The sequence below is a fragment of the Mytilus californianus genome, unplaced genomic scaffold, assembly GCF_021869535.1.
Source record: "Mytilus californianus isolate M0D057914Y unplaced genomic scaffold, xbMytCali1.0.p SCAF_7, whole genome shotgun sequence".
NCBI classification, from domain to species: domain Eukaryota; kingdom Metazoa; phylum Mollusca; class Bivalvia; order Mytilida; family Mytilidae; genus Mytilus; species Mytilus californianus.
Genome location: NW_026262723.1, coordinates 116502359 through 116526456, shown reverse-complemented (window position 1 = coordinate 116526456; position 24098 = coordinate 116502359). Strand labels below are relative to the sequence as shown.

The following is a 24098-nucleotide window of genomic DNA, read 5'->3' as shown; positions in this document are numbered from 1 at the left end:
AACATTTCAAAGTTTCACATGTAATATATCTATAGGCACTGGCTACGGTTACATGGAAATGTAACAATAATATAAAAAATATTGTACATTGGAGACTAATTGCCGGAATGCAGGGTTGGGTAAGGAACCGATTAATTACGAATGTAACAATAATATTTGGGTCTACGGTTACATTGCGTTATTGTTACATTAAAGACTGCAATGTATGATAGATTTATAAAACTTAAACCTTCTATAGTTATGTTGCTTAATTCTTCGATATGTACTAGATAATATTAATAATAATAATATTATTCTGCTAATAAGTATTGATTGTTTTGGTGTTGTTAAAATTCATGACTACTACAGTTTAGTTCAATATCACTATTGATGAATACTTAATGAACTGTTCAATAGAGCATGTACTGTCACGACTGATAAGATCACAAAATATCTGGACTCTGAAAATGAAAACACTGTTTCCACCAATTTCAATCTGTCGGCAAATGTCAACATTAATTGCTTTCACAATTGACTTGTATTTAAACAACCTAACATGCTTCCAAAAAAATATTGGACGAAAATGTAAACATCGCAAGAGTAACAAAATATTTTTCACCTGAAGCATGGCATTCAGACATTTAAAGTTTCTTAAACTTCATAAAGGGAAAATTATTGCAGAATGGAATTGTACGGTATGCAATATAGAGCGTGCACATTGCCGTATCACTGGTTTGTGATGGCTGCTTAGAATGGTTTCACCGAAAATGCGTCGGACCAAAACATGTTCCAAAAACAACATACTGGATTTGTAGAAACTGTCATTGTAAATGAAAAATCAAAATATTGTATGCAATATTGTAAATATCAAATAAAAGTTTTCAAGTTTTATTTTAATACATATTTATTACTATTCCAATCGTACATTGCAGTGCGTTAATGTAACAATAACGCAATGTAACCGTAGACCCAAATATTATTGTTACATTCGTAATTAATCGGTTCCTTACCCAACCCTGCATTCCGGCAATTAGTTTCCAATGTAACAATAATTTTTATATTATTGTTACATTTCCATGTAACCGTAGCCAGTGCCATATATATATATATGTATAATAATATAATTGTAACCATAATTTTATGAATTGTTTTTTATTTCTAACGCATCTCTAATAAATTTGTATAAATAATTACGTTCAGTAATATTTTGTGGATTTAAAAGTTTAGAAACTGAAAAATAATCATTACACAAATCTTTTAAATCTAAACCATAAGATTGGAAAAAAGTTTGCCTTATATCTTTATATTTATCACAAGATATCAAAAAATGTTCTTCAGTCTCTACTTCAGTGCAAAATTTGCAAGTATGTGTTCTGGAATAATATCAATGATATGTCAAATGAAGATAAAAAATTTTATCATTATCATTATCATCTTCTTCCGAATACGGGAGTAGACCTAGCTAGGTAGGAGTGTAAAACTTCCCAGAACTTGTGTGCTATGAACATATGGACTTAGGGGACGACCATTTAACTTCAAGGGGTGGGGGATATGTTTTTTTCCTAAAAAAATATTCTAATCCCCAATTTGATGGAAAAAAAATATTGTGGTCAAGCAGATGACAAAAAAAAATATTCTGAATCCAGATTTTCCCCATACCTTATAGTGTTAAATTTTGAAAAAAATAATTTGATTGATAGCGTTGAAAAACTAAAAAAAAATTCTGACTCAGACAAAAAACCATTCCCCCCCCCCCCCCCTTTGAAGTTAAATGGTTGCTCCCTTAATAAATTTACTATAAATGCTATAAACAATACAAATAAATAGTCTATTGAATAGAATATACACATTATGTACAGTGGTTTTGGTGGCTTAATAAGTTGGTGTGGGTCCTTCAAATGTTAGAGTGGATATGCCACTTTTGAAGGATTCTAGGGTTTCAGACATACCTATTGTTTCAGGTAGTGATCATTATCATTGTCATTTTCATTTATTATTATCATTATCATTAAAATATTTCAAACATTAAAAGCAAACGAGCATACATGATTTCAAAAGGAATGGATCAACTTGATGAGCTGTTAAGCTCAGTAAAATTAGTACCGATAAGAAGTGTTGTTTGCAGTCAAATTTCAATATGTAATAGTCTCTGGTATAACTGAAATGTTTCCTTCTACAGTCGGAGTATATTAATTCCATGATTTTCTCTATATACAAACTGGGAAATAATATATTGATTAGTATAATAGTCCCAGATACAAATGACTTTGAAACCTCCCGTTTTGATAACACCCGCCGCTGTGATCAAGTGATATATCATTGTCCGAATCCGGTTGATATATGGTAAGACAAAGTCACTAATTATTCAAAGAACAACAAAACACAATTTCAAATCAAGTTTGCAATATTGTGCTTGAAGTTAAGGCTGCGTGGACTAATATATATATACGAGTTAAGTCCCAATTGATCCAAGGGCGGATAATAAAGCTGTAGAAGCTAAGGAGCTGAATTTGTAATGTGCCTGATCTCAAAAGAGCCTTTATTACATGATGTTTTTAAAGACAAGCAGCAGTTATGAGAATGATTGGCATACAGTATTACTACACTTCAAAATTGAATTAATCTCATGTTTACAAAGAACTTTTTCTAAAACCGCGAAAATTATTCAGATCAAAACAAAATAGGAATTGGACGATGACATTATTTGGTTCAAATTGTGAAATATTTTCAATAAATTGTATAAAGAAGGGGTTTAAGAGGAATTGCGGACATAAATTCGGTAACCCCCTCCCGCCCCTAAATAAAGCAATGCATGGTAATGTTCATGCTTTGGAAAGGGAAATATCATATATGATGATTCTGAGATAATATCTATATATGGTTATGATTGTGAGAATGTTTCAATAAATTGTAATACGGGGTTTAGGAGGAGTTTCGGAAACAAAATGAGTACCCTCTAGATAAAGTAATGGCAAAGTATATTCTTTGGAAAGCGAAACACAAAACTAATTCAGACCAAAGAACTAAAATAGAAGTTGCACAATGGCATTAAATGGTAAATTCTGAGAGAGTTTTATGATTAAGGTGTCAAAGGAGAAGCGGATACAAATATGTACTGTTATGATCTATTATAGTCAGATAGTGTTCAGATATGACGTAGACCATGCATGTTATCCCAAAGTAAACCCCAAAATCATTTAGACGAAGAAATGAAATAGAGGATGCAAAAATACATAATTTTAGTGAGATACTGTGAAAGTGTCATTAAATTCTGTCCGGCGGTTCAGGAGCAGTTGCGGACACAAAAGAGGGACTGAATAACGAACGGACGGACGAACTCCCCCATGACTATAAAAAGTTCGCTTTATAAAGCCGAGTGTATAATTACGATAACACTTCTTCATTTTTTTTTTATTGAATTTAGATAAGAATAATATTAAAAAAACATTGAAAACGGCATAAGAATAAGCAACAGTGCGCTCGCTAGCTATTGAACGTTGTCGATATTATAAAAAAAAACTTCTGAAAAAAGAATGTCCCCCTATGTAAATACAGAGTTGGAAGATGTATTCCATTTTGTAATAATGTGTACACAACTAAATAACTCTAGAATTAAAATGATTAATGCAATTTCTGATATTGTTGGTTGTTTTAATTCAATGAGTAATGAAAACAGATTTTATTTTAGATTTTCTTGTGAAGAAAGTGACATGTTGAAGATAACTGTGACTGGCATAAAATAGATGTTTAATGAAAGAAACAACAATAATATTTGTGCAAGAATTGTCTATTTTACATCTATGTCTTATCTGTACACATATCAATAAAAGAAATTTCTTTCTTCGCATTATAACTTTATGTATAAATAAATATATAAAAGAGATAGGCAGCAATTCCTTATTTATATCTGTTCTACAATAAGTCTTATGCTAATTAAGGAGGAGGCATTTGTTGTCACCCATTAAGAAATGTAATTTTTAACAGTGTTGCATGCATCCTGTATTGTTTGTAATGGCACACATGCAAATATTTTTACAGCTGTACCCAAATTGAACTGTTTTTCATCTAATGTAAATCGGCTATTTAATTCAATGAATGACGGAGCTCATTCATTGAACTAGAGATAGTAGGCCAAATATCATTAAAAGTCAAGCCAAAGGCAACTATATAAACCTGCACCAGTGGAAGACTTCGAATAATGTCTCCGACTGTCCTTTTGAGACAATATGATATATGTATCATTGTGTCGGAAACAAAACAATATTCGAAATATAAAACTAAGCAATACATTCATGTGAGAAATGTTTTTATAATTCGTCGACGACAATAAATGCAAGCTAAGCTAATAATATGTCAGTGAGAAATGCTTTTTTGTTATTTCGAGTATAAATGAAGGATTTGACTGATCAAATTCCTACAATGAACAAATTAAAGTATTCTTATTTCAGAGATTCCTAACATCAACAAATTATATCCTTATGTCCTGAAAACCATATTAGTCGTTGGATATTAAGGTCCTTCGCAAAATGCGCAGGTGTCATGAATTTTCTTTTGTGTGTGGACATATTGAAACATTCTCAATCAATCAATCCTGTTGAATCAAATATTCGACTTTTTTCCCTTATCATTAATCAGTACAATGTACGATCCATATGAACTTGTAACAGCTTCAATCTCACGGAGACATTTTCTTATATACGGTCTGAACAAAGCTATGAATCGAATTATAAATTTATATCAACAAAAACAAGTGGTAAATGTGCAATCTAAAATGACATGTAATCAATGATGATAGCTGACGAATGTCTTCACCAAGACTGAGTCCATCTTCTGCAGAATCGACATCACCATACCTTTTAAGGAGATTCAGGTAGGGCATGACATTTTTATACATTATCAGTTTAAGCCTCATAAAAACGATTTATTGTGTAACTGTTGGATTTTTAGTGACAACTTATATTCTATAACCTGACGTTTCTGTCAGTCCATTGAAGTGAATGAAAGACAAACATTTTTTTTTATAAAGACAACGCGACTTTTTAGATACATTTCATTTAAAAATTAATATGGTAAATTAAATTGCCTTGCAAATGAAGAATTACAGATATTAAAGACGTACAATAATGAGAAAACCTCTCAGATAAGACTGTTTCAGCAAGGATCTGAAAGAGAATGAAACATTTTAATCTATTAAAATATAAACATAGTTTTCTCGTTTGAATTGTTTTATTTTGTCATTTCGTGGCCTTTTATAGCTTACCATGCGCTATTGGTTTTGCTCATTGTTGAAGGTCGTACGATGCACCATAGTTGATCACTTCTACCTCATTTGGTCTCTGGTGGAGAGTTGTCTCCTTGACAATTATACCACATCTTATTTTTTTTTTATATAAGTTTGCTACCAAACACAGACGTTATAGCTTTAATCTATGCTATGAGTTTCGATCTTATAGTTTGATTATTACATATTTATCTTGTGTTTTTTTATGGATAAATGTCTCTTAAGGCAAATTTTTCTTAAGAGATTTAAATTTACAGCTCTGGGGTGATATGAATAAAACTACTCAAGTTAAGATTTGTTCCGAACGGACGGATTTTTCTCAATGTCCTACGATAAATTAGAACTACGATTGGATATCTTAACTTATATAAAAATAAGGAGATGAGGTATGATTGACAATGAGACAACTATCCGCCAAAGTTCAAATAAAGTGGATGTAAGCAATTATAGGCAATCGTTCGGCCTTCGACAATGAGAAAAACCCATACCGTATAGTCGGCTATAAAAGGCCCCGACATGAAAAATATGAAACAATTCAATTGGGAAAACTAACGGCCTAATTTATAACAAAACAATTAACGAAAAACAAATATGACAGACATGAACCTACGACTACCACTGAACTACAGGCTTCTGACTTTGGACAGGCACATACAAAATGTGGCGGGGTTAAACATGTTATTGAGCGCTCAACCCTCCCCTAACCTGGGACTCCGGTGTAACATCACAAGTAATGTTGTTTTATGCATATCAAATCTGGTGACAATTCCAGATGGTTTAACTAATGTTCTTAACAATTAGAATTCTATGCAATGCTAAACTAATCCATTATTAAAGATAAAAGTGTCTTTTAACTAATGCCCTCTTTCCTATAGGTATTCAATAATTTAGTTTTATCTCATCTCTCTTTGATATATAATGCAATTGCTTAAGTATATAAATTAGAGAACCATCCTGTACAGAATGATAAAGGACTAAAACATTAAAACATTATAGCAAATTCGTCTATATGTGCACTAAAAGAAACTTCACATATTCAATTGAACAATTTGATTTTATTACATTTGTAGACTGAAACTGATTGATTTAGTGACAGTGATATTTCTGAATTACTTTAATGAAATTGAAAACCGTTTTATTTTTCTCTCAATCAGGCAAAGCATGGACAGACTGGATACGTGATTCTTTTATTAGTAGTTATTGGCTTGCGGCTTTCAGTAGCTGCGAGTACTCTCAGATCAGTACTTTTTGTCTTTAACTAGTCATTTGTTTTAGTGTACCTATCTGACAAATAAAGCCGATTTCAACTGATTTTTACAGTTTGTTTTTATGTTGTGCTGTTACACCACTTTCCTATGTTAGGGGATGTTTGGTTGTCCGCACGTTTTACACCGCCACATTGTGTATGTCAAGAAAAAATTTGTCACTTTCCCTGATAAAATTGCCGTAATGGCTTTGAGTGAGATCCCGTTCGTGCGGATGATGTAGATGCTTGGAAAACTAGCTTTTGTATCTGTAGTCGGCTGTTATTGTACTGCAAGATACAAACTTGTAACATCAAGTTAGATGCTTCGGTACCAATATATCAGATATTGGGTTTTAGTTAATGGATGGGAATCTAGATCATAGTTCATTCACATCTAAGTCGGCAGTCCAAATATAAAATGAAACAGTATTGCGAATCAGTAATTTTACACCAAAAGAAAATACATCTGCTTGCGTTGGAAAATCCAAACGCAGTTCATGTGCTCTCGATAGTATATCCAAACGGAGTCCCGAATAATAATTTCACTTTCTTTAAATACCAATTTACGCTGCTAACAACAAAGTTTGTAATGGTCATTTTGTCAACAGAATTTAGATAACGATTATCAAAGAGAATTATTTACACGCGTATTTATTAAACATAAAGATAATTGATCAAATAGAAATATTGAATAATCGTAAGATTTAAGTTCAATCTTGACCATACGTATTATAATCTAATATGTTTGAAATGCATGTAAACAAATAGTTCGGACTTTTTTTTTAAATACATTGTGAATTTCGAGATCATTACTATGAAATAATTAAACATGCCTGGTTCATACTAAATGTACACGTTAATAAACTGTGATAGAAATCAACAAACGTACATAGATAGTTTTGAATATAAAATTTAGCACAAAAGTAATGGGTCATATATGCGTCTGTTCCAAGCCAAGAGCCTTTAATTAAAAGGTTGTCTTTTGCTGTTGTGTAACGCATTTGTTTTTTCGTTTTTGTTTTACATAACTGCATTGTTTCAAAGCACATAGTGCCTGTAATTCAGTGGTATCGTTAGTTCATGTCTGTCATATTGTGTTTTATAAATTTAGTTATGAGTTTTCTCGCTTGAATTGTTTCCCATTTTCATATCTGGACCTTTTATAGCGGACTATACGGTATGAGCTTTTCTCATTGTCGAATGCCGTACGGTACCTATAATTGCTTTCATCTTCGTCCTTTGAACAATGGTGGATAGTTGTCTCGGCTCATTGGCAAATATACCACATCTCCTTATTTTCATTTAAAGTCTAAGGTCATATGAAACGAGTTTCTTGTATAATGTTATAGAAATGATTAAAACCAATGCATGCACATACTTATACTAAACTATAAGTCCTGTATGCACGTTTTTTAACATTTATTACGAATTTAAAACGTATTATCACCAATTCTTATATGACATCCTTATTTCGCTTTGTAAACGAAGCCCGTGTTCTAATCTGCACAAAATATGTTTGACACATGCGGACAAACTGACTGTCTCATTGGCAATCATACCACATCTTCTTTTTTTATATTTGCTGTTTGCATTCTATTTATTTTCATTTTTATCCTAATAAAATACATATATTTTAACTGCTTACATAAACTTTTATTATATATTGTTATTAAAACATCATATATTTATGATTAGTTTTTTTAAACATATCAAATATGAAACTGTAATTTACATAATTCACGGGGAGGAAACAGGAATTGTAGCCAAACATTCCAGAGGTATTTTAGTAAGCTTCGACCTATAAAAAACCGTATTTGTCCTTATAGAAACCTTCATGTCATGCTCTATGCTCATTTTAACATGGGTAGACATTATATTTGACCATATTTTACACCTCACTGATGAATGAATTATTTCTTAAACAACATTTTATTCGGTGATTGTTGATCGCAAGCTAATTAACTTTCGAGCATGTTGCCGAAGTTTATAGGATGGTGACATTGATATACAATCAACAACGAGTACGTGGAGCACGGAAAAAATAAGTGAATTGATAGAGTAATGATGTTTTTTTTTATATATTTTCCATTCGTTGCCATTTGTTAATTAAACTTTTCCTTAACAGTTTTTAAATGATTTGGTATATTTAATTCGTTTTTTAAAGTAATTTAAAAACTTGGCCATTTAAGCATATAAAATATATTCAACTTTGATTTTAAATTTGAATTTTCATATGACTTTAAATGGCCGGATCTTGTGTTGTATCTATGTTGTTCATTGACTTTACACTTGATATTTGTGACTTGATCTATGATGTATTTTCTAATGTATCTTTGTTTTGTATGATTCCTTATATAGGTGTTTGCCCTCAAATGACATGATATACCCATTTTAGTGTCTTCATATTATCTTGAACAATATTAAACACATTTGTTTCGAAGTTGAATTAGTCATTGAAAATTTCCAATTGTATGCATTTCCTATAATGGTTTACTTTTATAAATTTTGACTTGGATGGAGAGTTGTCTCATTGGCACTCATACCACATGTTCTTATATCTAATCACTACTAGCAATTGTTTGTTTTTATTTATATCTGGTACTTGTGGCAAATTTTTAGCTTAGAAGAACATTTATAACTTAGATCCATCAATAAAAAATCGTAAAAATGAATGACAGACGTGCTGTTACCTTAAATAGAGAAACACCTGTCGCGCTTACTGACAGTTTGGGTTCGTGGTCTTGTGGTTAAGACCGATGGCTACAGTGCTGAAGGTCCCGAGTTCGATTCTCACTCGAGACGTCGAATTTTCAGTACATCAGTAGGGTGATTTTCACCCTCCCACACACATCTCTGGTATCCAGACCGGAGTTTGAACTAGATTGGATACTTTGGGGGCCTCGGTAGGTCAAAGTTGTTCCCAGCTTGACCTGGAGATCAATCTTCTGAAATCTCTTCGGGTTGTCTGTTACCGCCGAGAAGCCCGGTGGTTCTCTCCGAGTACTTCGGCTTCCTCCACCATAATAACAGACTTCCCGGTGTCCTACACGCTCCCTTGGGCGGTGTTGGGGTGGGGATTCTTCTGGTGGTGGGTTAATATTGTAAAGGACACATCTCCATTAATCCTTAGGGAGTGTACATGGATCCGCTGTACCCTTGCAGTCAATCAAGGGGTGCGTCTACACTGGCGGAATCTCGAAGTACATACATACTGATAGATGACGTTACAAATGAGTAAATTTACAAAAATATCCGTGCAAAAAGTACTAAAAAAAGTAGTTTGACGTTAGTGCATATATTTGTAAGGTATTTGTTGTGACATCGGTGATAAAAGAATTAATCGCAATTCTTTTTAAATCAGTTATTATGACGTTATCAAACATAGTGATGGGCCCTTTTCAAAGCATATTTTTACATCCTGTGAACAGTTGCTTACGTAATTTCAATATAAATGAAGTGTTTATTGCTTTATCTTGCATTTGTCGTTTGTTGATGTGGTTCATAAGTGTTTCTCGTTTCTCGTTTTTTATATAGATTAGACCATTGGTTTTCCTGTTTGAATGGTTTTACACTAGTCATTTTTGGGGCCCTTTATAGCTTGCTGTTCGGTATGAGCCAAGGCTCCGTGTTGAATGCCGTACTTTGACCTATAATGGTCTTTTACAAATTGTGACTTGGATGGAGAGTTGTCTCATTGGCACTCATACCACATCTTCTTATATCTATTATCTTGCGTTTTGGTCATTTTCGGACAAGTGAAACCCGAAAAGATAAAATAATATATAAATTTGTATTTTCAATCTGAGACTCCAGAAGTCTCGGGTTCGATCAATTCAATAATAATCTAAACTTATTGAAACTACAAGATTAAATTGCCATTTACGCAAGTTTTGAAACGACTTACGTAGTTTCTTTTCAATTTTAATCAAAATATGACATTTAATGACAAGAATAAAAACTCCTTCACAATATTACGTAAGTATTTTCGATAGATTTTTAGTTTAGTTTTGTCATTACAATTTTTATGATTTATAGATGAACAAGTTCTGATTATTTTTCGGAATCAAATCAATTTTTCAATTTTGCGCATTTTATCCATTTGGATAAGTTGACAATGTAATCTATTTATGAGTGCTTTAATAAACCATAATAATGTTGTAATATCACATTGCAAAATCAATTTGTTAACCTGCTGAAAGAACAGACAGTTCACGATTTATTGTTTGCCATATGAATTATTGACAAAAATAGGAAATGAACAGTAATTTAAATATGTTTTGTGAAAACCGCGGGATACTCATGTAATACACATTTATTTGAAGAAATATTGACACACATTAAGTACACTATTAAACAGTTATTGACTTTTGATAAAGTGGGTACAAATACACAATTAATCCAAGAATATAATTTTGATTGAGGTCGTATGCCGAGCTTGATATATATGTTTAACACATTTAGTCAAGTAGTTAAAGTATAACGAGTCCTGCAATAGAGTCGAATACGATTGAATGTCTTGATGGGGGTCCTTCATTTCTATATTCTTTAATTTGTTTAGATCATTTTTCTCTTTTCTTTATACTTTTTGCCCATTATTCTCTATTCTTTATAGTTTAGCACCTCATTATTCTCTATTCTTTATTTTTTTTGTCCACTTTTCTCTATTCTTTATTTTTTTTGTCCACTTTTCTCTATTCTTTTTTTTTTTGCCTATTAATCTCTATTCTGTAAACCCCCATCCACACCTTTTATGACTGTATTTTTTCCTATATTTTCCGAATGCGTTAATTTTGTTTTTAGACGGGTGCCTTGTTAAAAGTTTTGCATATTCCACTCCCCCTGTTGACCGCTTGTCATAGGAAAAGCAAAGAAATGGGCGGAGTTTAAACTAGTGACAATAGTGCTTTAAATTCTACCTCTGACAGAAGTTGCTATTGTACTGTTTTGTGGTGGGCCTGACCCAAATAGGGCTTTAAACCTCAAACTTAAACAAACCATTTCCCTACCCATCCCTAACTCGAACTTTAACGTAACTCGAAAAATTATGGCTCCCTAAAGTTAATGAATGCCCGAGGGGAGCGACACAAATTAACACCTCGGTCTATAAAAGAAGATGCAATGTTGTTATGCTTTTTAAATGCAGGTAGAGAAAATTTCGTAGTTATCTTATAATGTGATACTTTTAATGTAAACATACGTTATTCGACTAAATGGAATTTGTCTACTGAACTATGTATGTGCTATTGTCTGCTATTATATACAGTGTTTAGTATTTTTTCTAATCTATTTTCCTTTTGTTTTTGTATTCTGGTCATTTAAAAATTGTGTTATGTAGACGGCCACTGGGAGGATACACTGTTTTGTTAACTGTGTTATCTTCTGCAATCGTATTATCGTCAACTGGCTTATAATAATAATGTTGAATGTGAAATTATTCGCATTAAGCTCTAAACTGCTGCGAGTGCTAACAAATTGAGGATTTTTGTTTAAAGTAATGCAAAAATACCAGATCCTAAAACTAAGAGGGTCTGGATGAGTCTCCATGATTTCATTTTAGGCAATTTTACTGTATTCTTTATTTTTTTTTGCCCATTATTTGTAATCTTAATATTTTAGAACACTTCCTTCTCTCTTCTTTATTTTTTTTTTGCACCAATTTGCTTTTTTTTTTATTTACACCAATATGTCTTCAAATGTAAAATAGATATCATGCTTTTTCCAAATAAGGTGAAAATGCTAGCGACCTCCTGGGTGTATCTTTTAATTGGTTTGCTCATTGTTTTGTATTCTGTAAACCCCATCCAGACCATCATTTACGATGCAGGATGGTTTTCTCCTTGTTTTGGATTCTGTAAACCCCATCTAGACCATCAGTTATGATGCAGCATATAATATATAAATTAACTCAGTCATAAAGAACAAAGACAGATAATATAAAATGTAAAAAGAAATAAAGTGCCAAAATTACAACATAAAGATTGATCATTGATTTCTCACAATAATGAACCGTTCTGTCATGTGAATATATGATAACTAAGTATGGTTCATTAACAAAGAAATCCCAAACAAGGATCGTGTATTTACTGCAGATGAGCTTTTGTGAAACATGCAGTATCACCTTTCTGTTTTTGAAAGAAGTACCAGATATATATGTATTTTACTTTACGCAATAGGAAGTCTAACTTTAATAACAGATAAACAAAAGTATGCTTAGTCTGGACTACCAACGTTCTGTAATAAGAAACAAGAATCAAAAGTCATTATAAGGAAGAAATTTCAATTTTCTCCTGACGAGGAACGTTGACATACATGTATATTGTCAGCGAAGTAAGATGGAGTTAACGAAGACATATATTAGATTGCTATATTGTCTGTGATTTCAATACCAATAAATGATTTCGGTTCGTGATTTCCATAAACTTTGTATCTGTTTTTTGTCATTTTCTTTGTTTATGGCTGTCTGGTGTATTGATAGAGGAAAGAAATAAACGACATGAAATTATTAACGAATGTTTCGTATTTGCAAAAGATGTTTAGTAAAAATATCCACTTTATTCCAATGTCTATCTAAAACATGCAATAGCGTATGATATCGTGTTTGCTATTATCTTTACCAAGTGTTATTAACGCTCTGTAGAATCTGCTAGACCGATATTATATGAACATTTACATATAAGTGTTATCATTTATCACCAACAAGTTCAGATTTTGGCAATTAAACCAGACAAAAGACCAGATAATACATGCAGAGATTCGTAAAGCCCGCCTCCAGGTGCGGGATTTTATTCGCTGCGTTGAAGACCCATTGGTGGCCTTTGGCTGTTTTCTGCTCTTTGATCGGGTTGTGGTCTCTTTGACACATCCCCCGTTTCCAAACTCAATTCTATATTGCCATACAAAAGCAGTGATAATATCAATTTGGTCACAGAAAAATAGACACAATTAAGATTTCATTCCAAATCCATAACTACAAAACGTATTCTGAAAGTGTTGCTGCATCTAGAAAATTTGAGATAATGACACTTTTCCTGTTTAATCAAAACTACTTGCTCTTTTTAGAACAAGATAAAAGTTAAAATATTTATTTATTACTTCTATGTAAATCAGATGTAGTCGTCTCATATATTTGGCGCTGACGCCCATTAGATATGAAAAGCCTACATCTCATACTTTGACTTGTATTGTGTATTCAAAAAAAAATATACAGTAACAGGAATAATCTCCCTCCTATACTGTGTCTACTAGCGATTTCGGCAAAAGTTAAATATTTGTAGATCTTGTCTTGCTGATTATTTTTGTTATTTAATGTGTTTTTCTATCTTTCATAAGATAATAACAAAACAAAAAAAGACACACGAGCAAGAACTTCAACAAGGATTCGACTAACAATTTCGACCATGTTGTCTTATTTTAGGTCTAATTTTGCGGATCATTTTTGCTATCTAAAGTGTCTATCTATCTATTACAATTTTCAAAACAATAGGCAAAAACACTAAATATTAAAGATCATTAAAATACACCTGTGACGTAAATCTTTTGTTCAAACTCTCCATTATTTTTTCAGGAATGGAGAGTTATTTTCTATTGTCCATCTTCATTCATCCGGACGTTTTGCCCTCTGGGTATTTCCATGGGCACTTTCTTAAAAAGTGTTCACCCATGGAAATAGTTCTTAAGATTGAATGAAGATGAAAACTTATATATTAATTGGAGTTTTTTTTTAATTGGAATGACCTCGTAGTAATACAATGAACACCAAATATCTCATTATTAATAAACAGCTTTTATTTGCGAGTCGTATCCTCTTCTGTGCATCTACAAAATATCAAATGTGTCTACTCAGTTGAATTCCTTTGTAATATTGAACACATTAACATTATACAATAAGGAAAATTAGAGAAAAATATATTTCACTTACAGATTTGCTTTTGATTTTACCATTTAAGATATCATTTGCTTGAAATTTCAAGTGTTGTATTTTGATTTTGTACAGCACAAAGCGTTTGTTCCATTTTAATATGTACAGTAAAAAAGAAATATTACTCAGATAGTTTCTACAATAATATTGTGGTTAAATAGAATAAATAGTTTAAGCCCCAGTTTTTGGTGGGGTTCGTGTTGCTTAGTCTTTAGTTTTCTATGTTGTGTTTTGTGTACTATTGTTTGTCTGTTTGTCTTTTTCTTTTTTAGCCATGGAGTTGTCAGTTTATTTTCGATTTGTGAGTTTGAATGTCCCTCTGGTATCTTTCGCCCATCTTTTTTAAGAAATTGAAATGGTAAAAATGGCGTATTCGGTATTTTATTTGATCTCCTCCGTAACCGTAATAGAAAGCGACAAATTTATTGTACTAAATTGCTCGTTATATCCTAAAGATGATATGTCAAATTTAACCGAATCAATTCGTAAACTCTATATGACAGTTATTTCCCCTTTTGAATTTGACGTAAGTGATATGTCAATGTATCACATGAATGGTAAGTAATACAGACCTAAGGTATGTGTATTTTAGGTCCTGGGTTCATAAAAATAAATTTGAGGTCAAGGTCAAAGGTCAAGGTCATGTTATAAATTTTGACTTTTCATTGTTCCGAGATCTCCTCCGTAACCGTAAAAGAGAGCGACAAATTTATCTTACTAAATTGCTAATTATATCCTAAGGATGTTTTGTCAAATTTTAACCAAATCAATTCATAGACTCCATATGACAGTTATTTCCCCTTTTGAATTTGATATAAGTGATATGTCAATGTATCACATGAATGGTAAGTAATACAGACATAAGGTATGTGTATTTGAGGTCCTGGGTTCATAAAAATAATTTGGGGTCAAGGTCAAAGGTCAAGGTCGTGTTCTAAATTTCATTGTTCCGAGATCTCGTCTGACAATCTTGTTTGCCTCATTGTGATGAAGATATGATACATTTGGTCTGAAACAATCCAATGACATCTTATAGGAGTTATTGTCCCTGAAATGATTCAATTTAAGGTTAATTGATTATTTCTCCAACTTGGTACATGATAAAGCCATAGTGTCTTTTGCAAACTGTTGGTTAACATATGACCTTGAAAAATATCAAACGGAAGTGACCTTGAGTAAACCGGAAGTTTCCATTTTTGCACTTTTTTCAAGGAAAAGAACCTAGAAACTATATGTTTTTAAAATATGCATACATAAACCTATCATTGGAGACCGGAAGTGAACTTCACTAAACCGAAAGTACCTAATATCTCCATTATAACAGGGAAAAGTATATAGAAACTATATATTTTTGGAATTAGTTTAAATAAAGCTATCATGTGAGACCGGAAGTGACATTTTTAAAATCGGAAGTTGAAAATTATCTCCCTTATTTCAGGCAAAAATATACAGAAACATTTATTTATTGAATCAGTATGAAGAAACCTAGGCTTGGACACCAATAGTAACTTTGAGTAAACCGGAAGTAGCTTCTCATCAATAATTTTAGAAAATTGCTGTGGAGAGACCTTCATTTTTTTTTATATTTAGTATCTCATTTTCTTTTATCTTTTAAAACAACGGAAAAAGCATCAGTTGAAAGCCAGTTTTTTGGGTATTTTCTACACATACAGACGATGTAAGAAAAAGAGAAATGCTATACCTTTACAGTTTTTACAGTCTTACCTTTTTGTCCCTCCTCCCCCTATTAACAGAATTGTCAGTAAAATATTGCTAAACTCCTCCATTTTCGTAAATTCTGTAGCAAGTTCCTGTCAATGTTGAGCGCCTTGGAAATAGGAAGAGGGAATTAAATCAGATTTAAACGGCTAAGAGAGGGCATAACTAATAAATATTAAACTCAAACTACTCCGGATCTGTAAGTACTGGCGCGTATCTCATATAACAAACACAGTCGGCCATTTTCTTAACTGTTATTAACTTAGGCATTTTCAGCTTAAGTATCCTGACTTTTTGTCAGAATTTACTTGCTAGTCTTTATTTTTTGTGTTCTTTGCTTGTCATGGAAATATCCAATTTTCGTATGTTAATTTCATAATTTGATGCCCTACTCGCCTGTCAACTATTTGTGCTAATTTAACGCTTTTCGAGGTTTTGGATTTTTCATTGAAAAGAATCTAGGAAGATGTTTCGATGGGTATAGGTGGATGGGGACCGATGACGAGAGGTCGTGTTAGAGGTGGCGATAGCCTGGAGCCAAACAGATAAAAGTGACCGGAGACGATAATAGAGTTGTCTCCTGTCTCTTTTATCTGTTTGGCTCCAAGCTATCGCCACCTCGTACACAACCTCTCGTCATCTGTTTGGCTCCAAGCTATCGCCATCTCGTACACAACCTCTCGTCATCTGTTTGACTCCAAGCTATCGTCACATCGTACACAACCTCTCGTCATCGGTTTGAATACACTTATAATAATTTTACATTCATTTGGACCAAGTCATTATACATGTATTAGGAAAGTACATTCATTTTGAACACGTCAACTTTGTTATTCCCTTAAGATTTCTCTCATTAGTAGTAATAAACCAAAAAACAGGAAAATATTGGTCATTTGACAAAATAGCTAGAGAATAACAATAAGAAATGATTTTCTGAGGTCAAACTTCAATGGAAATCAATATTACCTAATTACCAGGAGTCTTTCATAGAAGATTAAAGGTGAGATATCGGTATTTTGAAGGATACAAAAAATAAATGGAATTCAGACACTTTGACAATAAAGGCAGATAAACATTAAACAAACATTGATTTTCCTCAGCTCAATAATCAGTCACTTTGTAACTTCACATCTCTGTAATTTGTTTTAACCCACAGATTTAAGCTCTTTGAACTGACTATGAGATTTACTTGATACGAAACACTCAGTCAGCAAACAGGTTTGTTTCACAACACAATCTATCATTATAACAAACCAATGATCTCTGTAGAACAAAGACCTAAGAAATAACTACTGTATTAGAAGAGACGTGAAAATATTCACTATTAGTAAAGGATATTGTTTCTCTATCATCAAGCGTCTGAGTTCGGTCTCAAAAAAGAGACACGCAATTATGTTCATATGATGTTTCAATAAAGTTTGAATGGCTTGTTTACTTTATATTCATTCAAAAATGGAATAAGTTTAAAAAGTTACTTTTGAATTCTTAATTCTCATGCATGCTTTTTCACTATTGCATGAATACATGTTACAGCCTTATATAAATAAGGGATACAAATTTTTATTTCAAGGACATTATAAGATATTTTGGAAACTTAGCATCGGAAAGAAGCGATAAAAATATTTGTAGAATTAAATGCTATCTGGCTTCCTCATCTGCAGTTTTATGCCAAAGAAGAAGGTGCCTAATTTAAGGTTGAAGTATACCAATGTGTGAGTAAACATGACGATGGTTTTAAATTTACATGGTGAAAGATTGTGGGTGTCAACATATTGCAAACTTGTACAAAAATCATGCACAATTTATAAATTGTACAATATTACAACTTGTGCAAAACCTATGTTTGTATATTATCGTTATAGTTGACATCTGAGGTGTTTAGTGCTTGTCACTGGACGTTAAGCAGCCCAACAATCAATCAATTTTAGTGCTTGTAATGATTAATGTTAGTATTACTAAATACTGCCTCTTGGTATCTTTTCTCCAAATTATTACAAAACGTTATCTACACGCACTTTTTACATCTTTGTATTTTATATTTTGTCTTTTTCTTCTTTCTTCATTTGCAACTTAACCCTAATATTATATGAAAAGAATAAAAATACTAATAAAACAAAAATGATTACATACAAATATATAATAAAATCTAAAAATGATGTTAAAACGTGTCTAACTCACAAATACTCTCTCTCCATTCTAAACAATATAATCTTATTCTATACTGGCATGGATTAAGGAAGTACATGAAACTATAAACAATGGAAGTTTCTAATACATTGAAAAATGTTACAAAAGAGAGTAAAATCAATTAGGATTTTATTTGAAATGTCACTTTTTAATACAATTTGTGGAGTGGTATCATCTATACAATCTACTTAATCCTGCCAATCCGATTTCAATGAATCCATGAAAAATTCAGTATTGATTCGGGCTTAAAAAGTGAGCTATCAGAAGTTGTAAATGACAAAGAGGAGAAAAGCACTGGAAATTTCTTACATTGCGAAGTCAAGTCCACAATACCTTCAAGAGGGAATGAGAGGGGTAGGGAATGGGACAGAGTGAGAAAATGTTATTTCCATTACAATGCATACTATATCACAATATGTCTGATATTTTCAATGGTAGAGCAAAAAAGTGAGTCACGAATCAACGAATTTGAACTATACGTCATATTTTGTCAAATAATGCAAGAAAAAATCAAATGTTACAATCATTGACAGGAAGAAATATATTTTTTAATCTAAACGCATCTACGGAATTGGTATAAGACATGTAGATATTGACATTTTTACGCCTGTCCCGAGTCACGAACCTCTAGCCTTTGTTAGTCTTGTTTTTTTTTGTTGATTTTGGTTCATTTGTATGTTTCGGAGTTTAGTGTGGCGCCCTTACGCTTTCGTATACATTATTGTTTAGGGTCCAGCTACAGCCCACCTACGGTTGCGGGATATTTTTTTTGCTGCGTTGAAGACCCATAGGTGGCCTTAGGCTGTTTTCTTCTCTTTGGTGGCGTTGTTGTCTCTTTGACACATCCCCTATTATCTGTTCTATTTAAAATTAGTGCGGTTCATCTAACTATATACATCGAATTGATTTGTGTGAAGTTATTTGTTATTTTTTGGTTTATTTTAAAATGTTTGGAACCAGATTTGTTTCTCTATATTTCTTTAAATATAAACTGCAATACGTTGTTAGATCCAGGGTAAAATTATTTCAAAACAGAATTTTAAAAAGGTGGCAATCGGCAGAACCATAGCAAAACTGTATAGACACAAGGATATAAAAAAAAAACCGCGAAAATACACAAGTCAGGTTATGTAATGAGCTAGTTAGAATTGATGAAATCATTTGTTTTACAAAGCATGTGAAATCGTTACAAATAAACGAATCCGAGCTCAGCCATGAGCGAAAATGTTCGGTCCGGTGTTACTGTCGTGTTTTTGGAAAACACCAGATACCGGCTTCATCAGTGGTGGATTAAATAAGCTATATATTGGCTTGTTTCTTTGGGGGTGGAAGGGGGGGATGGGGTGGGGTTATTGTTTCATTTTGTATGTTATATTGGACCATACACCGGTTGACAATAAACAACTTACTAAGTCGACCACCGATGAAGTCGCCCTCGGGGATTTTCCCCAAACTTGGCAGAAACACCAGACGGAACAGTTACGCACATCGGTGAGATTATTTGCAATATTATATATAGATATCCACGTGATACTTGTAAGACGAGAATAAAGATAGTGGCTCCAATGTTTTTATCGCCCATGTGATGAGTAATGCAGATCAGATAGGGTCAATGGGTGAAGCATTTTGATTTGGCGTGAGGAAAGAAAATAAGAAAGGTTTGTCTTGCGTATTCTAATTATATATCGTATATGGTCTGAATATTTGACCTTTGAGATTTAAAAAGAGAAGACATGCGAAATGACCAATTATGATCAAGAATAGCTCCTCTCATATTGTTTTCCATAGAAACAAATTAAAGATTGTTTTTACGTGAAATTGGAAGTGTATTTAACATTAATGGCATGCAAACAGTGACACAGAGGAATGTCATACTTTGTTCAGGTATAAACTAATTTAAGTAACGGATACAATACTGTAGATTAATACAAATGATTATTTGATCAACAACAAATTTGTTGCGGTTGGTACTTTTTATGTCCGACCCTTTTCCCCTCGTTAGCCTATCTGATCTTGTATCATTTTAAAAGAGCATGTCTATTAAAGAAGAAAATACAACAATTCACTCAATAATCCTGATAATAGTAGATACTAACATACAATGAATGTTTAAGGTGGTACCTAACACTACAGGGAGATAACTCTGTAAAAATCAGCTAAACGTTTTAATTACGTTGTATTGTTAAGGAAATATTAAGCTTCTCAATTATCAAAATTAGTGTTTGTCAAACTGCTATATAACCAATGAAATTTTTCCGATAAAGTGGTTGGTTCAAATTTTTTGAAATTTTTATATTTTTGTCAAAGGGTCAAAGTAAACATTTTGTCAAAATTTTATGAAAATTAAACGAGCCAAATTAACGTTAGTCAAAGTGTTGGGTACCACCTTAAGACCGGTCCAGAAACACAACTTTGATATGTTACTATCGTATATGAAATGCAAGTACATGCTTTCACGTCAGATATACGAATAGATTATCGTTTCTTCGCACGTTGATATTATATAAATAACACATATCTGAGAGGGTGGTAGAACAGATTGTTACCCCGAGAAAACATTGTTAACTGAGGCGAAGCCAAGGTTAACAATGTCTTTTCGAGGGGTAACAATCTGCTATATCACCCTCTCAGATATGTGTTATTTAATTTATTATAATAAATGTTCTGTTATTACGGTCTATTTAATTTTAAATTCAAAGAAATAAATTGTGACGTCTTGTACATATCAATCATCCGTATTTATTAAAGCGTACCTTCCGTGAAGGGTAACAGAGTGTTTGCCATGGAATAGAGTAAATTGTCTTCCTCCTATCAACCAATTAAAATCTGGCATTTTGACATGAAGTATTATAACATAAAATATCTGTCATGAGCTTCAATGTGAATCTTTTTTGGCGAGTGAGCGGATTGAACGAGTAAAATAAACTGCACATTGTGTCGATCGGCTGATACTTATATATATAAAACCCGATAATCTGTTTTATGATATTTCTGGTCTTTCCCTTCCCCTTAATCAGACATTTTTACGCTATACAAAAGGAGGCTTGATATGTTCTGCCCTCATTTTGTGGCATCGCTGATTTCATCTTCTCATGTAAAATTAGCTAAGGTGTTGTCATGATGCCAATTGTATGCTGATTAAAGCATGTAACTTCAAACTATTAAGTGCTCATCTGTAAACCTCTATTTTTTAAAATTCTTATTGAAGACTGTTTACCCTGACGTGACATTATAAATCAGACTTTGTGGGATAATGATTATGTAACAATTCACAATTCATACACGATTGTGATTATGTCTGTATTTTTCATATTTATCTGCGAATTGTACAACTATTTGTGTTAACTCGGAATGTTTTTGTCATCAAACCGTTTACATCTTTAATGGAAAAGATCAGAACAAATTAATTGCTTATGATTTTAGCTCAGTTTATGAATATAATGAAAGCAATTTAAACATTTGACTATTTTAATGTATTAAACCTTGACTTTGACTCTACTTACATTTTTTTAATGATAAAATGAATCAAATTATAATTCGATCTAAAGTCAATTAACTAGCTCCGAGAATCAGATTTAGTAGGTTAATAAGATCACATGAAGATATTCCACAAGGATAAATTAAGCAATCAATAGCTATACCTGAAACTTCAAAGACATTATTGCTCATTAGCCTTTAAAAGCACGTGACAAATAGTCGTCTGCTGCTGTGAACAATAACATTCATCAACGTGTTTTCAATAACAGCACACGAATGTCATCGATGTACATTCTTGGAAGCATTTAATGGAATATGACAAAATACATTTTCATTTAGTTGAGTGATGGAAAGAAGAACATAACTGCTTATTGGATAGAACAGTCTAATAATCATGGTAACGCTTTGTCAATCGACAGAGTCTATCTTATCGCGACTTAGTCCTACATCTGTAGACAAACCAGAATCCCCGTATCTTCTACGCAAAGCAAGGTAAGAACGATTTATTTGATTCGTCAGATTTAAGTGATCAATCTACACATATAAAAGTTTTTTAATGTTAACATGGTTTAGTAAAATCTACCACATGTTTAAGTTGCGAACGAAATGAGAATAAATCGGCATTGCATATAAATTGCCCGTAAAACCAGAATAATTCTACATGTCAATGGATACATAAAACGGGAAAATCTTAAAGAAAAAAACCTGCTGAATATACTACTTCTCTTTTTTATAAATGAAATGGTAACAATAACGGTACAATTTTACTTTACCAGATGCGCATCTAGACCATTAATGTATCGTCAGTGATGCTCGAGCCCAAAATGTGTAAAAATCCAAAACCTTATAAAAATGCCATACATCTGATAAGGCAAAGGCCAACTGTAAAGACAAAACACAGACAAGGAATACCCAAAGCTTGTAACTGCATAAAGCTTACCAACAAATGACATTGGAGATGTTGGTTATAAATCATTGAGTCAGCAACCATACAATACAAAACAAACTCAAGGTATTCAATTTTTCTAAATTCATGTTTGCCACCAGCACTACATTCTTTCCAATATTGAAGGCAACATTAAATATGTAACTTTTAAAGAAAATGAACAGAATTATCGACATGAAGCTTACCAACAAGGAATACATTAATGCATCATTAACATACTAGTATTTTAATCCAATATTTCCCATCGTAGATTCCAATTTTTGCCCACTGATCTTTGCTATCCAGATCGATCTATGGATGTTTGAAGTGGCTTGTCGACCATTGTCTTTCCTTTTGATTTTATCTGTTGATATGGTAAATCTAACTGTAGCACATATACCCTGATCTTATACAAATCGAACAGACCGTTCCAGTTTGCGTTGTTTCATCTTAAGTTTACTGCTTTGTGTTTTTTGGACGTGTTTGTCTTGTCATATTTTTTTCCCATTGTGTCTATCTTCGACTTACGTTGTTTGTATTGCCTCCTACTGCATCGTCTTTCTGTTTTACCTAAAAAGACTTTCAACATCTGGTACCTGATCAATACCTGAATCAGAATCTGTGGTTATCCTGGTAGACCCTTCCTGTCCATTCTACAAAAAACATCCAGACTGAGTTTTTATCTTTGTCTTTTGGGTTGTTAAACAATTGAGCAGTTCCATGAATATTATAATCTTTATTATCTGCTTGATCAGTTGACGAATGATCATTCCATGTAAAATAAGATCTTTCCTTTGGTCATCTGTTGGACCAATCAACGACTGATCATTACATGGAATCTTAAGATCTTACCTTTGGTTATCTGCTTGGTCATTTGACATATTATCATTTCATGTAATAAAAGATCTCACTTTGGTATTAAATCTGTTGGATCTATTGACGACTGGCCATTCCATGGAATCTTAAGATCTTATCTTTCTTATCTGTAGTACCAATTGACGTCTGATCATTCCATGGAATCTTAAGGTTTTATCTTTATTTACCTGTAGTATCAATTGACATCTGATCACTCCATGGAATCTTAAGATCTTACCATTGGTTATCTTTTGGATCTACTGACGACTGATCATTCCATGGAATCTTAAATCTATATTTGGGTATTAGTTGGATCGATTGACGACTGAGCGTTCCATGCAACCTTAAGATCTCACCCTTGGTTATCTGACAACAGTCGACGCCTTTTCATTCCATGGAATCTTTTAAAAAAGATCTTATCTTTTTTTTATCTGTTGGATCAAATATCGATTAATCATTTCATGAAATCTTACGATCTTATCTATTGGATCACTGGAAGAGTGATCATTCC

At 32.5% G+C, this 24098-nt stretch overlaps 1 protein-coding gene across 3 annotated transcripts in view; it reads left to right on the top strand.

Annotated features, from left to right (window-relative positions):
* The first annotated feature begins 4686 nt into the window (after positions 1-4686).
* The window catches only part of LOC127708069 (caspase-3-like), an 85278-nt gene continuing 65866 nt past the window's right edge, over positions 4687-24098 (top strand). For 2 of the 3 annotated variants that reach the window (XM_052212864.1, XM_052212863.1), the window contains exon 1: positions 22024-22299. In XM_052212864.1, the coding sequence (XP_052068824.1) occupies positions 22202-22299 (98 nt within the window). In that variant the 5' untranslated portion in view covers positions 22024-22201. Of the gene's footprint in view, positions 4850-22023; positions 22300-24098 lie in introns of those variants that run through there. The other variant, XM_052212865.1, reaches the window with a different exon arrangement.